The sequence below is a fragment of the Trachurus japonicus genome, chromosome 8, assembly GCF_045865225.1.
Source record: "Trachurus japonicus isolate A0001 chromosome 8, Traja_1.0".
Taxonomy (NCBI): Eukaryota; Metazoa; Chordata; class Actinopteri; order Carangiformes; family Carangidae; genus Trachurus; species Trachurus japonicus.
Window position 1 is genome coordinate 20,494,828 of NC_140914.1, and position 13,938 is coordinate 20,508,765.

General features: G+C 39.0%; 3 protein-coding genes across 4 annotated transcripts; all 3 read left to right on the forward strand.

Moving 5' to 3' along the window:
- The first annotated feature begins 743 nt into the window (after nucleotides 1-743).
- Nucleotides 744-5,601, forward strand: kctd13 (potassium channel tetramerization domain containing 13). The gene is made up of 7 exons (XM_085784548.1): nucleotides 744-1,200; nucleotides 1,602-1,868; nucleotides 2,499-2,668; nucleotides 3,167-3,256; nucleotides 3,477-3,529; nucleotides 3,677-3,872; nucleotides 4,112-5,601. The coding sequence occupies exons 2-7, from the start codon at nucleotides 1,625-1,627 to the stop codon at nucleotides 4,352-4,354; spliced, it is 996 nt and encodes a 331-aa protein (XP_085640674.1). The 5' UTR covers nucleotides 744-1,200; nucleotides 1,602-1,624; the 3' UTR covers nucleotides 4,355-5,601.
- A 647-nt stretch (nucleotides 5,602-6,248) lies between these two features.
- On the forward strand, nucleotides 6,249-11,247 carry hirip3 (HIRA interacting protein 3). The gene is made up of 8 exons (XM_085785424.1): nucleotides 6,249-6,355; nucleotides 7,154-7,274; nucleotides 7,367-7,514; nucleotides 8,755-9,354; nucleotides 9,450-9,604; nucleotides 10,018-10,165; nucleotides 10,428-10,526; nucleotides 10,937-11,247. Exons 1-8 carry the CDS (start codon nucleotides 6,288-6,290, stop codon nucleotides 11,107-11,109), a joined length of 1,512 nt encoding a protein of 503 aa, XP_085641550.1. The 5' UTR covers nucleotides 6,249-6,287; the 3' UTR covers nucleotides 11,110-11,247.
- Nucleotides 11,248-11,514: 267 nt separating this feature from the next.
- antkmt (adenine nucleotide translocase lysine methyltransferase) lies at nucleotides 11,515-13,666 on the forward strand. 2 transcript variants are annotated; one of them, XM_085785426.1, is made up of 6 exons: nucleotides 11,515-11,535; nucleotides 12,098-12,261; nucleotides 12,366-12,470; nucleotides 12,554-12,694; nucleotides 13,003-13,053; nucleotides 13,179-13,666. In XM_085785426.1, the coding sequence occupies exons 2-6, from the start codon at nucleotides 12,100-12,102 to the stop codon at nucleotides 13,404-13,406; spliced, it is 687 nt and encodes a 228-aa protein (XP_085641552.1). In that variant the 5' UTR covers nucleotides 11,515-11,535; nucleotides 12,098-12,099; the 3' UTR covers nucleotides 13,407-13,666. The 2 variants fall into 2 exon arrangements, with proteins under 2 accessions (XP_085641552.1, XP_085641551.1); XM_085785425.1 differs by having other exon boundaries at nucleotides 11,518-11,561.
- Nucleotides 13,667-13,938: the final 272 nt, after the last annotated feature.

Genomic DNA, 13,938 nt, shown 5'->3' on the forward strand with positions numbered 1-13,938 from the left:
ATTAGTAATTTTACATTAATAATAGTGCGCAGGGAATACACTGACGTGAAATAAACTTCATGTAAATGATTGTATTATATCGTGATTTGTGACCAGTTGAAGATCATGAATATGATCATATCATTATTTTTTTTATTGTTTTGATAGTTCCGCCTGTGTGGTTGTGATTGGCCAAACTTTATCTTTTTTACGCTGAAAGTAGGCTACACATGGGTAGGCTACTCTTAACAACAGAAAGAACCTGAATGTTTCTTGTGGGTAGAGTGACATAAGAAAACCCATTACTGTTGTTTTTCACAATAATCACATCCTTTATGAAATTTACTAGGCAGGCCTATGTTCATATTGTGTTGTGGTTCCTCACTTGGACCACTAGAGAGCATCTCTCTAAATTCAGATTCAGATTGTAAACATCAAGACACTTCCGGAATCACAAAATAAATATTTTTTTTGTACAACTTATTTTATTTTTAAGCAAATATCACATTCATTTAAAAAAAAAAAAAATGGACCGTCTCCAAACCAAGTTTCACACACTTTTTGCACAAACTATTGATGGACTGGGAAACCAAAAGACATTAAAACAAACTCTACTTTGGTCAAATTGTTTTATTTAATTAATTTGATATGTAAAAATTTGTATTTATTATTTTGCAATTTAAAAAAAAAAAAGCCCTCTGTAGGATGTGTATTGATGACACTCCGACGACAGGGGGCGTAATCCTCATGTCATGGCCTGAGTAGCTGACTGTAGAAGAAGAAAGCAGCGGAAGCAGCTAGCCCAGTTTCGTTTCCGATTGACCCATTTAGCTTCTCACATTAGCATCAGTTAATAGTCGTTCAATCCAACAATGGACTCGACCTTCCTTCATTTAGCACCTTGTATTATTTGACGGGTAGTTTTCCGATCCTCCGCCCGAGAAGCGATACAAAACAGAGTAGCGTTGTCAGCCCGAAGCGTTTAGCCCCCCTCCCCAAAAAAAACAGGGCTAGCTGTTGTTGTTAGCCACTTTGATTTAGCTGCGATTAAAATGAGCTGTCAAATGTCGGCTGCGTAGTGAAGTAGTTTGTGTGCTTCGGGCTTATCGCATTGGCCGGTGGGTTATCAAGGACTACGGGGTTATTAACGCTTACACATCGAGCTATTTTAGTTTAGCCTTGCTACGTTCAGCCGTGCAGCTGCCTTGGATGCTCAGTGTGGTGAGTAACTTACACTTTGACATAAGCTATAACTTGATATACCTGAATTAATTTATTTAGCCTGTTATCACAACAGCTTGGCTTCAGTCAGTCGACGAGGCGGTGAACACGTAAACTGCCTGTGTAGGTTTATTTGTTGTGGGCTTTACTCTGAAAGAAATGCTTCCTGTATTTCACTGTGTTGAAGTATATGGAAAGATGCTTGGCACTGAACTGACGCACTTTACACACAAGGACAAAAAAACCTGCCTCAGAGGGTATAGGGTCTTTTTACATGTAGTTCACCCGAACAGCTGTCATTTAAGAGACTTTTTAAAATACACAGCGATAAATGAACAAACCCATTTCCAGTCCTAAAGCCTGAGCTGCAAACAAGCCACACTGTTGTTCTGCTTTTACAGTCGGGGAGTGACTCTTCAGCTCCATGTCTGCTGAGGCTTCAGCTGGCAGTCATGCTGCTGCTGCCGACTCTGCCCAGTGTGCTGTCTCCCAGGCCGTCTGCCTCAGCACGGATGAGCACAGGGGTCGGGGTCTGCTGGGGAGCAAGTATGTTAAGCTAAACGTGGGCGGCTCGCTGCATTATACCACTGTCCAGACATTAAGCAAGGAAGACAGCCTGCTGCGGAGCATCTGCAATGGAGGAACCGAGGCTACCATAGACTCTGAAGGTGGGTGGATGTGAGCACTAACCTTTTCACCGGATCCTTACAGGTTCTGTGTGCTGTGACGCTGATTGTTAAGTATGGTTTCATAGAAATGATGAATTATTAAATGTAATCTACGGTAAGCAAAATTGCATTTTTAGTTTAACATCAGTGTCACTGGGACACAGGATTGGTTGTTATTATCAAGTTACCCAGCATAGATATGATGATTAGCCCTTGAGAAATGATCGCAGAGTGTCTATACTAACTGTGTGCCTCCAGCCTTAGGTGAGGAACATAAAACTGAATATTTGTGGAGCTTAACTATGAGTTTTAATGTCTACTAAGGTCTGTCCTGCAGTTGTGTGGTTGGCATCTGGAGTTAATGTATAATCAAATACACTGCACACTGTTCTTAAATGACTACACTTCCTTTTTTAAGTGTCCTAAAAAAGAAAATGTTGTCTCTGAAAGGAACTTAGTATGATATAGTGTATATATATATATATATATTAATCATTAAGTGAGGGTCCTCGATTTGTCTGTCAACTGTCTCTATCATCCATACTGGGGACCATCGGTCTACCACAACAAGTAACAAAGATTACTGCAGTACACCAGCCACTGAAAAAAAAACCTTTCCTGCTGTCACAGGCTGGGTCGTGTTGGATCGGAGTGGTCGACATTTTGGGCTTGTTTTAAACTTCCTGCGAGATGGCTCGGTACCTCTTCCAGAGGATCACAGAGAGCTGGATGAGGTACTGAAAGAGGCCCAGTACTATCGCGTCCAGGGACTCGTCCAGCACTGCCTGAGTGCCATGCAGGTAAATGGAGATGTAAAACACAGGGCTACTTACTTACAGTACATAGAAGTAGTAGAATAAAAAGATTTTATGATTTTACCCTCCTTTTGTCCCCTCCACACCAAACTCAACAGTTACCGGTACTTCACCTGCTTCCTCTCTTCTTTCAATGCATTCATTTGTACTGTTTAAATTACATGTAATATCAGATGCTCTTCATTGTATTCGTTTGAACCTAATCACCATCTCTTTCTTTTATATTTATCATTGTTTGTATAAAAGGATGCCAAACACGTTAAACTAGTTGTTGTTTTGATCTTGGTCATTTAACTTCACAAACACAAAGAGCTTTGCATCTCACCATCTCAAACAAGATTTGTAATCGCATCACTTTGAACCCAGGTATTTTATGATGGGCGTTTAACATTATTGAATAGACAAAATTAGTTACTCATCATTTTTGTCTAGTTAATTGATCAGTTCAATTAAGTTCAGTGTCCTTTCTTTGTTTACCCTCAGAAACAAAAGGATGTTTTTGAAACTGTGTGCCGCATCCCCATGATCACCTCCGCCAAAGAAGAGCAGAAGATGATTGCTACTTGTAGAAAGGTAAAGAGCATTTCATCAAAATCCAGTTGACACTAACATAAGTCTACCTGGTCGCAGTCGTCTATTGTCAAGTCCTGTGAAGCAAATGTCTGTCTGTACAGAATTGAAAGAAATAAGATTTAAAACTGAGAGCCGGGAGCCTGTTGTTGTGTAAGACAGTTGTTGACTTGTGAACTACAGATGAATTACCCTGATTTATTCCTGACTCTTGTCTCCACAGCCGGTAGTAAAATTGCAGAACAACAGAGGAAACAACAAATACTCTTATACCAGGTATGTGTGTGTCCTATACAGCGTGAAAAACAATATAAGTAACGCTGCAACAACAACCTCTCAGTGTTTCACATGTTCAATCGATGTGGCTTTTTTTAGTGTAAATTATTTATTAATCTTTCCCTCTCTGTCTCCGCCTGTGACCAGCAACTCTGATGATAACTTGCTGAAGAACATCGAACTGTTTGACAAACTTGTACTACGATTTAATGGCCGGGTGCTGTTTGTCAAAGACGTGCTTGGGGATGAGATCTGCTGTTGGTCTTTCTATGGTGAAGGACGCAAGATCGCCGAAGTATGCTGCACCTCCATTGTCTATGCTACAGAGAAGAAGCAGACCAAAGTAAGCATCATATAATGGATACAGGAAGCCTAGCAGCTCTGATTTCATCGTTCGGGAAATGTGTGCATTTTCTTTCAGGCATTGAGTTTAGCAGCCACTTAGTGTAACTTGGCACAAAGTCACACAAGCAAATGACTAACCTGGCTCTGCCCACAGTTAACTAAATCCACACACAGTTCAATATACCTGTCAAAAGCTATTTATGACCCAAGTTGACCATTGTCCATTGCTTTTTTTAGGTTGAGTTTCCCGAGGCCCGAATTTTTGAAGAAACCCTCAATATTCTCATCTATGAGAATGGCCGAGGATCTGGTCCAGGAGGCTTACACCTTTTAGACTCTAGAGGCTCAGGTTCATCACTGGGCCAGTCGGAGGAAGAGGGGGCTGTGGGAGGGGACAGACGAGTAAGACGTATCCACGTAAGAAGGCATATAATGCATGACGAAAGAGGGCACGGTCAGCAAACTGTGTACAAGGACTAATAATGTGAAACCATAGGGCATAGAAGAGTTACTTGATGTATGTTTATTTTTTTTGTTGAATGTTAGCAGAGTGAAAGAGATGTCCTTGATCATAGCAATAGCTTAGTAGTTCTTTTACTGAATGTCTTTAGGCGGCACTGCAGAAATACAGGGGTTGGCGACGAGGTGAGAGTCGTTTGGAGGTGAAAAATGCTTCTGTTTACAAGAAAAAGACTGTGTACATTATTTAAATAGGAAATATGTCAAATAACCTGGGAAATGTAACTGGCAAAAATATTTCTGAGGAACTCGAGGAACCTCCTGCAAGTTACTGAATGGGCCTCAACCCATGTCCCACCCCAACGGTGGCTAATTTATACCTAGAGGAGACAACCTACTGTTTATGTAGGTGCTCATGATGTGCACTGGCAGCCGCCTCTGTGTTTGACTTGTAGGAAACACTGTGTGAGTCACTTCATTCAAGTTGTTAAACATCGGCTGCCTCTTGAGGAGTTGGCGTGAGATGTTGCCCCGGCAGTGACGAACGGAGGATGGCGAAGTCTAGTTTAGAGGTGTTAACACTGGAATTAAACCGAGTAGCCATTCTTAGCCAGGTTGTCCATGAATGAGATTGTTGAGCAGCTCAATTTTCTTTATTTAAATTTTTACTGCTGTTGCTTCAAGATGTTTTTTATTAATTAATTTATGAACTTAATTTATTGTTTGGTATTTAACTTTTGTATTGTATGCAATCTTTGTGTTAACTAGTGCTCAAGTGAGTTTTAATTTTGGGAACGATACGATGCACTCTTATAGCACACATCAGATTGTGAATTTACTCCTGTACATTACTAAATTGAGAACTTACATTTCAGTTCCAAGTTTCAAAAGGAACAGAGACCATTTGTTCAATATTGTATTTTATTCTGAGCCATGATTTTTCACTTCTGCTTTATGTCTTACACCAAACCACTTAAATTTGTTAAAGGGCATCAAAGGGTTCAATAGGCCATACAGTGATGATTAAATTAATTGATATTGGGTTGAATTTTTATTTTCCTCAGGGAGAGGTATGATGTGTTTTCTTTCTAATTGTCACCAGTGTTTTATGTGAACTTAATCACTCTCGATACTGAAGAAAACATTGAGAGCAATATGTATCTCAGACCCTTTATAAAATCACCTTGGATTACCTTGAAATATGCACTAATAACTTCCGTCCAATAGTGGTCATGGGAATGTTCTGAATAAATTACTTATAAAATCCAGCTTTAGCTTCCTGTTCTTTTTATTCCATTCTTTTCTAAAGTTCAATGAATAAATGGACTTAAAAACATGTTCCAGAAAATAAATCATGGTTATCAACCAGATATTTACTACAGTGCTCGTGTGATATAATCCTTACCATTTTATTAATTCCAACTCATGATTATAGGAATGTAATATTCACAAACGCTCTGTACAGTGTTATGAATTATTTGGGTCCTAATGCCTATTATGAGGAATGAAACCCAAGTCAAGATTTTAAATATTTATCGGTGCATGTGTTCCTGTGTTTTGTTCCTTAAAAAGAAAAGAACTCAACCACAACAAATCTCCTTTAAAAACTTTCAAATGAACAATAATAGTTTGTTTTTTTTAACAATCAAATGATACAGTTCTTGTTTTTTATTTTTATTTTAGAGAAACACATACAGTAAAGCCATGAAGGCAAGTGAACTAGTTCCTTTTTTAGGTAACGCTACATTTGTCGAAAAAATATTTTATTATATATTTTTCATTTATTTTATGTGGTAAAATCATAGACTGTAAAGGGTAAAATATAAGTTTCCTCTTCTTTACTGCCTTCAAAAAATAAAAGTTGTCCGAGGGTGGGCGTGGCGCTGCTCAGACGCCACTTCCGGGTTCGTCTCTACCCGCCAGAAAGAAACACAAGTAGCGGCAGACAGAGAAGATGGTGTCAGAGAAAGAGACTATCCGTAGGTTTGTTCGAGGTCAACTCCGCGATAAACCAGACCTCAGGTACAGGACATTTAGGACACGCTAGGTTTAAATGGTGTTTTAACTGTGTGTTTGTTTGTTTGTTTGTTTGTGTGTGTGTTGTGTGAACTGTCGCTAACTGGTCTACAAACAGGACTAAAGCATCTTTTTTTATTAAACCCACTGGTGTAGTTTATCACTAGCAACACACTCAGTCATTCAACAACTTAAACTTTGTTGTATGCTGCTGTAACTGTAATACGCGAATTAGTTAAAACAGTCACACGTGTGCAACAGTTCAACAGTGTTTTTACGGTCTATGGTTGAGTTGTGTGTTTGTTTTTAATCACGTGGTCAAAGCTTCAGCTCCACAAAGTCAGGGAAGCCTTGTTCAGGTAGAACAAGTGACAGCTGCTATGTGGCATCTAATAGTTGTTAACAATATCTGTGTGGGTGTTTTGTCAATGAGACAAAAGATACAGGAAGTAAGGGGAAAAACTACAGGTAAATGAAAACAAGTTGTGCTGACAGTGCACAGGGTAACATGCACACCTCAAGCCAGTTGTAATCAAATTAAAATTTGTTTATTGTATTTGGAGGTAGTTTAGTTTAGTTTTGAAGGACAATACACAAAATATTCCTGTATTTAAACTTTGATACCTCATAATACACAGACAACAATATGTTTAAAACACAAATGTACTATCATTATTACCTCTGTTAAAATTTCAGTCTTCACCTGTTTATGCTTCTGTCATTCAGTATGATGTATTCACATGTTTCTTCATCATTAATCATGCCTGTTCCTGTGAATAACCTTATTAAAATGTCTTATTCCAGCACACTGACATTAGGGATTTTAAAAAAGCGATATTTAGCTCAAGTCGGCTCTGAATCACTGAGTCCACAGGCCAAAAATTACATGAAACAGCTGGTTGAAGAGGAACTGTTGAAAATGCAGGTATCTGAATTCTTCTCATACAGCTACGTGTGTAAAATGTTTGCGATGGTCATTTTTAGTTCATCGTTATTCACTTTTTTCCTCCCTGCTAGGAAAGTGATGAAAGTGAAGATGAGGTTGTGATCAAGAAGCCCCAAAAAAGGAAGAGAGAAAAGGAAAATGACGAGGTGATAAATGAGAGAGACGAGGAAGAGGAATCCAGGGCAAAGAAATCCCGTCATGTGTCAAGTTCATCATCAGGTTTGTAATATTTTATTTTCTGGAAATGCCTCTAGATGCCTGTAATTTTAATGATGAGGATTATGAACAGTGGGGCATATGCATTACCCTAAGCAGCATGTTGTAGCATCTCATACTTTTCAATGTAAAGCTGCAAGCTTGTTACAAATTATTGCTGTCGATTGTGTGCTTGCTGAGCTGATGTGACTTGCCAAAAAGCTTCAGTTTTGGATCAAAACGCTCCAGTTTCGTCTCGTCGACAAAGCTTCGGGGAGAATGTTCTTTGGTCCTTCACTTTTGTCAGTTTCTAGTTATTTCAGTGACAATTGTGGGTTTTTCTTTCTGAAGAAGGGAACCAACAATTTTGTCCACGTTTGTACAGAGATGCAAAGGTGAAGCATACAAAGAAAAGAACACGGTACTACTGTGAAACATGGATCAGGCTCGATTCTGTTCTGGGGCTGCTTTGCTGCACCTGGTACAGGGTGTCTTGAATCTATGAAGGGTACAATGAAATCTCAGGACTATCAAGACATTCTGGAGCAAAATGTGCTGCCCAGTGTCAGAAAGCCCAGTCTAAGTTGCAGGTCAGGGGTCCTCCAACAGGGTAATGACCCGAAACACACAGCTTAAAACATCCAAGAATGGCAAAGAAAAAAAAACAGTCAGCTATTCTGAAATGGCCTTCTATGAGCCCTGATCTAAATCTTATTGAACATCTGTGGACGGAGCTGAAACATGCAGTCTGGAGAAGGCCCCCCCTAAAACCTGAGACAGCTGGAGCAGTTTGCTCACAAGGAGTGGGCAGGAGTCTCATTAAGAGTTACAGAAATTGCCTGACTGCAGTGATTGCCTAAAAAGGTTGTGCAACAAAATTTAGTATTATTACTTGTCAGTTTCAACTTATTTCAGTGACAAATTGTGGGCTTTTCTTTCTTAAAATGAAGGGTACCACAATTTTTGTCCATTTTTGTCCCAGTTTAGTTAAATACATGTGGATTTTATGTTATTTTTGATAATACTGGTCATCATTTGCCCTTAGACACAGTCCAGAGTGAGGTCAGCTGTTGCACTTTTAACTAAACCTTTTTGGTTGAATTAAAGGTAGTTGTGATTTTCAGAAAATATCACTCACTAGTACCTCTGTTACTCTAGCCATGTTTGGATTATTTATAGTCAGGATTATTGGTTTCATCAGCAGGTTCTGTTGAGTTTTATTAACCACAAAATGTCTTGTTTTGTCTTGTGCTTTTAATGACAGAATCTGAGGATAAAGAGAGCTGCAAATCAGAAAGTGAGGGGAATGAGGGTGAAGACCAACTGAAATCTGAATCTGAGGATGCAGAGCCAGAGGTGAAAAAATCACAGCGCAAGACAAATGGAAAACAGAAACAGCTGCTGGATAGTGAAGACTCAACAGATGAAGAAATGAAGGAGCCAGAGGAAAAAGGGGAAGACAGTGAATCTAGTGATAGTCCAAAACAAACAGCGAAAAAGAAAGCGACAACTACAAAGAAAAAAAACAGCAGTGTAAGCCCAGAAAGGAAGAAAAAGCCGAATGATGAGAGGAACAAAACTGATGCAGAGAACAAGTCTGAAAGGAGCGATGAGACCAGCTGTAATGAGTCCTCAGATGAAGAAATGAAGGAGCCAGAGGAAAAAGGGGAAGAGAGTGAATCTAGTGATAGTCCAAAACAAACAGTGAAAAAGAAAGCGACAACTACAAAGAAAAAAAACAGCAGTATAAGCCCAGAAAGGAAGAAAAAGCCGAATGATGAGAGGAACAAAACTGAAGCAGAGAACAAGTCTGAAAGGAGCCATGAGACCAGCAGTAATGAGTCCTCAGATGATAGTGAAAAAGGTGGGGAAAAAAGTTTATACTTGCATGTCCCCGTTTATTCATTTATTGTGTCACACTTTTTTGACTCAGTGTCACTCTTTGTTTGTGTTGTGCAGAAGAAAAAGTCTCAGTGGAGAAGGAAAATGAAGACCCAGACTCAGATTCGTCTTCAGTCTCCTCTCAGGAGGATGACAAGGACAATAGGACAGAAGATAATAAAGATAATAAAAAAAAGAAAACTACGACAAAAGAGCGCCCCAGGGCTAAAAAGGTGAGTCCACAAGTGATGTGATGTTATAAATCATAGTCAGAAGAATATTGGTTTGTTGTGTTTTTAGAAGGTCCTCTGCATTTAAAGATGATAAATTGATTTTGATTGCTACCCTAACCCTAACCCTATTTTGAAGTGATGGGTGATGTTCATGATGCTTCACGTTGCTTGGATTTTTTTTTTCTCATTTTTACTGTGGTCAAGTGATCTAAAATGAAGTAAACTAAATCGTTCAATTTACATATCTTTTATAGATAATGAAGTTGTATCTTAAAACATCATAAGTTGCTAAGAAGATAAAACCAACTCTTGTAAATGTGTCACTAAAACATATATACATATGCTGGGTCAATGCAGAGTAAAGGTGTAGAATAAAGTTGCATTTTTCTTCACAATCTCTCTCGCCCCTGCAGGAGGAAAACAAAGCGGTGGTGAGATTCAAACGCTACATTGCTGCGTGTGGCGTGAGGAAGAATTACAAGAAACTCCTTCAAGGTTGTAAAACTACTGGCTCGATGGTGGCTGTCCTGAAGAAGGAGCTTGAAAGTCTTGGTGTTGATGGTCAGTGGGAATACATTTAACTTTCAACAGATCACACTTTATGGCCATATTGCTCATTTTTTGAAATTCATCTTCATAGTTTCCTTCTAAATAGGTTTAAATTTAATTGAATTAGGTTACCCAACTCAACCCAAGTTTTTATAACTGCCTTGTCATTTTTATCTATTTTGTAAACTGTAAAACTGTTTTAGTTTTCTTTACAGTGGACACAATTTGATTAACTCTGGGAATTAATAATGTGTGTGTTTGTGTTTTAACACAGGTGATCCAACTCTTCAAAAATGCAAAAAACTCAAACAAGAAAGAGAACAGGCTAAGGAAATAGCTGAGCTCGATGTCAGCAACATCATTGCAACACAAGGTAACTTTCGTTCTTTGGTCACTACAGCCTTTTACTCAGACTAAGGTGCTCTCCATAAAGCTGCAAGCTGGATCAATGCAGGCCAACCAATCAATCCCTACCGCCAGGCAAATAGGACACACCTATTAGTAGACACACCTGTCATCCATCCAGCTCCGTGCTGTTAAACCACTGACACTGCAGCTACACTGCACAGGGTTGGAGGGGTGAGTCGAATAAAGATAAATGAAATCATGTACATTTACTCCAAAGGGAAACTTTTTTGCCTGTGGCTGTGGTTAATGACCAGTTTGTTTGAAAAGGTGCATAGTGCACCTCTACTGATACTGAAGTTGCTGGTGTTCATTGTCATCAGTTTATTACACATGCAAAATATGAAAATATCAACTAATGATGCCTGCCTCTCTCAGGTCGTTCTACACGCGGACAGTTACAGAAGAAGCAACAGAGCCGTCAGTTTCAGCGTACCCTCAACTCTGGCTCGGACAGCGATCAGGAAAACAATGCACACCAAGGGAGAAGAAAGATCTCAGAGTGGGCCAACCTGAAGGGGGTCATCAGTGACGATGCAGACAGTGATTAACAGGGACTGGTCCTCTTGAACTCTGGACATGGGCATTTCTCTTTCTCTGTACAGGCTGGATTTTGGTCTTAACAATTCATTTTGATACCAAGGCTGTTGATTCTTAAAGTTCTGACTTTGTTACAATAGAGGAATAATGGTTGATGATTTTCCTGCTGTTTGAATGACCGTTTTTTGTAATATATTCATAATAATATAGTTAAGTGGCAGAACATTATTTTTCTGAACTTGTGTTTTCTATTTCAAATTAAAAAAATGATGCTTATGTGGAACATCTGTTTAATTTTATGAACAAAAACATGAAGACTTTTGAGGCTTAGGAGCAGTTAAAAGTCAATAGTGATAAAAACGTCACAACTTCCGGAACTGATAGGAAGTCAGCTCTCGGATACACGGAACATTTGGCAGACGGACTGGTCCAACAAGGTAATGTGTCCGCTTCAATGCTGCAGGTCAATGAGAGTTTTTATCGTTAATTACCGCAGTATATGAACCGTTATTACGTTATTGTGTACAACAGATCGCAGATTTTGTGAATGAATGAATGAATAAGTCCGTGCTTGATTTCGATTAGACAACGTAGCTGGATACAAACAAGACCTGAATACGCGACGCAGAACCATTAACCAGGCTCACTGCTGCACAGAACATGCCTGTCTAGTATTTAATTATACGTAATTCAAAACTCTTTAGGGTTAATACAAGATCATTACAAATCAATAATGCATATACAGTCGAGTTAATATCTCTGTCTCTCCTGTCAACCAAAACCGGTTATTACAGTCTTATACTGGCATCTATGCTACTGGTGTGTAGGCTACTTAAGCTGTAGATAGAAAGATATTTGGTATTTTTATGGAGCACTGTTATTTCAAATTATCACTATACGTTGATTGCAGTACCTCCATTTTAAGAATGTATAATATATTTATTGTCATTTTTAGTATTTTCTATAAAATAACATTTACTTTCTTTACACTGAATGCAGAAATGGACAATGACACACTAGACGAGGCCTTTGCAGAGCTGAAGACCAAGCCCATTGGAGCATGGGGTGTTGCTCAGATAGCCGCTGGCACTGGGCTTGCTGTGTATGCTATGTGGGTGGGAATCCTTCAACCAGGTTTCCGAAAAGTGCCTTTAAGGCTTCAAGTATGGTCTACATCTTCTTAACACTTACTGGTGGAACTCTGCTTGTTCCAAATAGTTTTGGGAAACATAAAAAAAAAAATCTTTCAAAATGTCTTCTCCAATAGGTCCCCTACATGCCAGCCAGCAAAGCTCAAGTAAATAATGTCATGACATTGCTGAGAGGTCGAAAGGGAGGTCTTGTGGATTTGGGATCCGGTGACGGCCGCATTGTAAGCATGAGCAAGATATTTGGGATTTCTTGTCTTGCACTTTAACAGTGAGTTTTGACTGTGGTCACTCTTTAACCCCTAAGGTCCTGGAAGCCCATCAACAGGGTTTCACTCCTGCTGTTGGTTATGAGCTCAACCCTTGGCTTGTTCGCCTCTCCTACTTTCATGCATGGAGAGCAGGCCATCATGAAAAAGTGTCGTACCGACGGGAAGATCTCTGGAAGGTTTGTCAGTCATCAACTGTGCCTTATTGCATTCCTAACATGCCTAAGTCTTTGTTGTTGTTATTTTTCTGGTTTAATTCTTTATTTTTATGATGTATGACAAGTGGCTTTATACTTCAGCGTGTTTGTCTTCCCTTCAGCAGGAGCATTAGTTCCCATTCATTTAATATGGGTTAGGGAGGCCCAAATATTTACAGTTAATTTCAAGAAAGAGAATGAAACATAATTATAAAAACATGATATTTGAAGTTGATTTACAAAATACATATATTGGACACTTTACATCCTGCATTGTAATCTCTTCTCAGGTCAATCTGACAGAATGCAAGAATGTCACAGTGTTTCTGGCTCCGAGCGTGGTGAGTAACAGTGGGGGGCAAAAAGCAGAAACCATGAGGTAGTAATGCGTCTCAGTGTAGCAAAGCAAAAATGCTGTAGTTGGGAAATCTGGATGTGAGCTCACTGAAGATATTTGTGTTCCTAGCTTTCCTTATTACAGGATAAATTGCAGGCTGAGCTCCCTGATGATGCCGTAGTTGTGGCTGGACGTTTTCCCTTCACTGACTGGAAACCCTGCAGAATCGAGGGCCAGGGTGTGGACCGAGCCTGGGCATACAACATGCAAGCACAGAGACTGAACAACTCAAAGAAAAATGACGAGCTCACAGTCATGGATAACAACCTTGACAATGGACTAACCAAGGAGAAATGATCCATCCACACCTGTGATCATTTGCCCTCTGAGAAAGGCAGCATATAAGTATTATATATCATTAATTTATAAAACTGCTCATCAGATATCACCTCTCTGGATAAGGACATTGTTAAATACATTTTACTTAAACTTACTGTTTGAATACAGAATTAAAGACTCTATACTTGTTAATTACTTTCACAAGAGGATGAAGGGTACTGTTGAATGATAGACTGCAGTTTATTTTCACTATTTTAATCAAATTAAAAAATAAAAAATAAAAAACAATAAAAAAAAAAACAGCTCCAATCACATGAACAGAATGTAATATGAAGCTCATGGGGTCCATTGTAATATTAGGAAGCAGCACATTCCTTTGATGGAATTACATAGTTACCTCTGCATATTATGTGCATGAATTTGTTTGCTTCTGATCTAAATGATTTTCCAAATAGCTGTTTGTTTTTAACCATAGCCTTTTAATTATTTATCCTCAATGTCTAGTTTTTATCTTTCTGTAAAAGTAACTGCTCAAATCTATGTATGGGTT

Bases quoted from the DNA above. Each gene is read 5' to 3' on its own strand.
- antkmt (XM_085785426.1), top strand. From the start codon at position 12,100: ATGGACAATGACACACTAGACGAGGCCTTTGCAGAGCTGAAGACCAAG. The intron at 12,262-12,365 runs GTATGGTCTACA...CTTCTCCAATAG, and splicing joins AAGTGCCTTTAAGGCTTCAA to GTCCCCTACATGCCAGCCAG. The intron at 13,054-13,178 runs GTGAGTAACAGT...TTGTGTTCCTAG, and splicing joins TGTTTCTGGCTCCGAGCGTG to CTTTCCTTATTACAGGATAA.
- hirip3 (XM_085785424.1), top strand. From the start codon at position 6,288: ATGGTGTCAGAGAAAGAGACTATCCGTAGGTTTGTTCGAGGTCAACTC. The intron at 6,356-7,153 runs GTACAGGACATT...GTCTTATTCCAG, and splicing joins CGCGATAAACCAGACCTCAG to CACACTGACATTAGGGATTT. The intron at 9,605-10,017 runs GTGAGTCCACAA...TCGCCCCTGCAG, and splicing joins AGCGCCCCAGGGCTAAAAAG to GAGGAAAACAAAGCGGTGGT.
- kctd13 (XM_085784548.1), top strand. From the start codon at position 1,625: ATGTCTGCTGAGGCTTCAGCTGGCAGTCATGCTGCTGCTGCCGACTCT. The intron at 2,669-3,166 runs GTAAATGGAGAT...GTTTACCCTCAG, and splicing joins ACTGCCTGAGTGCCATGCAG to AAACAAAAGGATGTTTTTGA. The intron at 3,873-4,111 runs GTAAGCATCATA...TGCTTTTTTTAG, and splicing joins CAGAGAAGAAGCAGACCAAA to GTTGAGTTTCCCGAGGCCCG.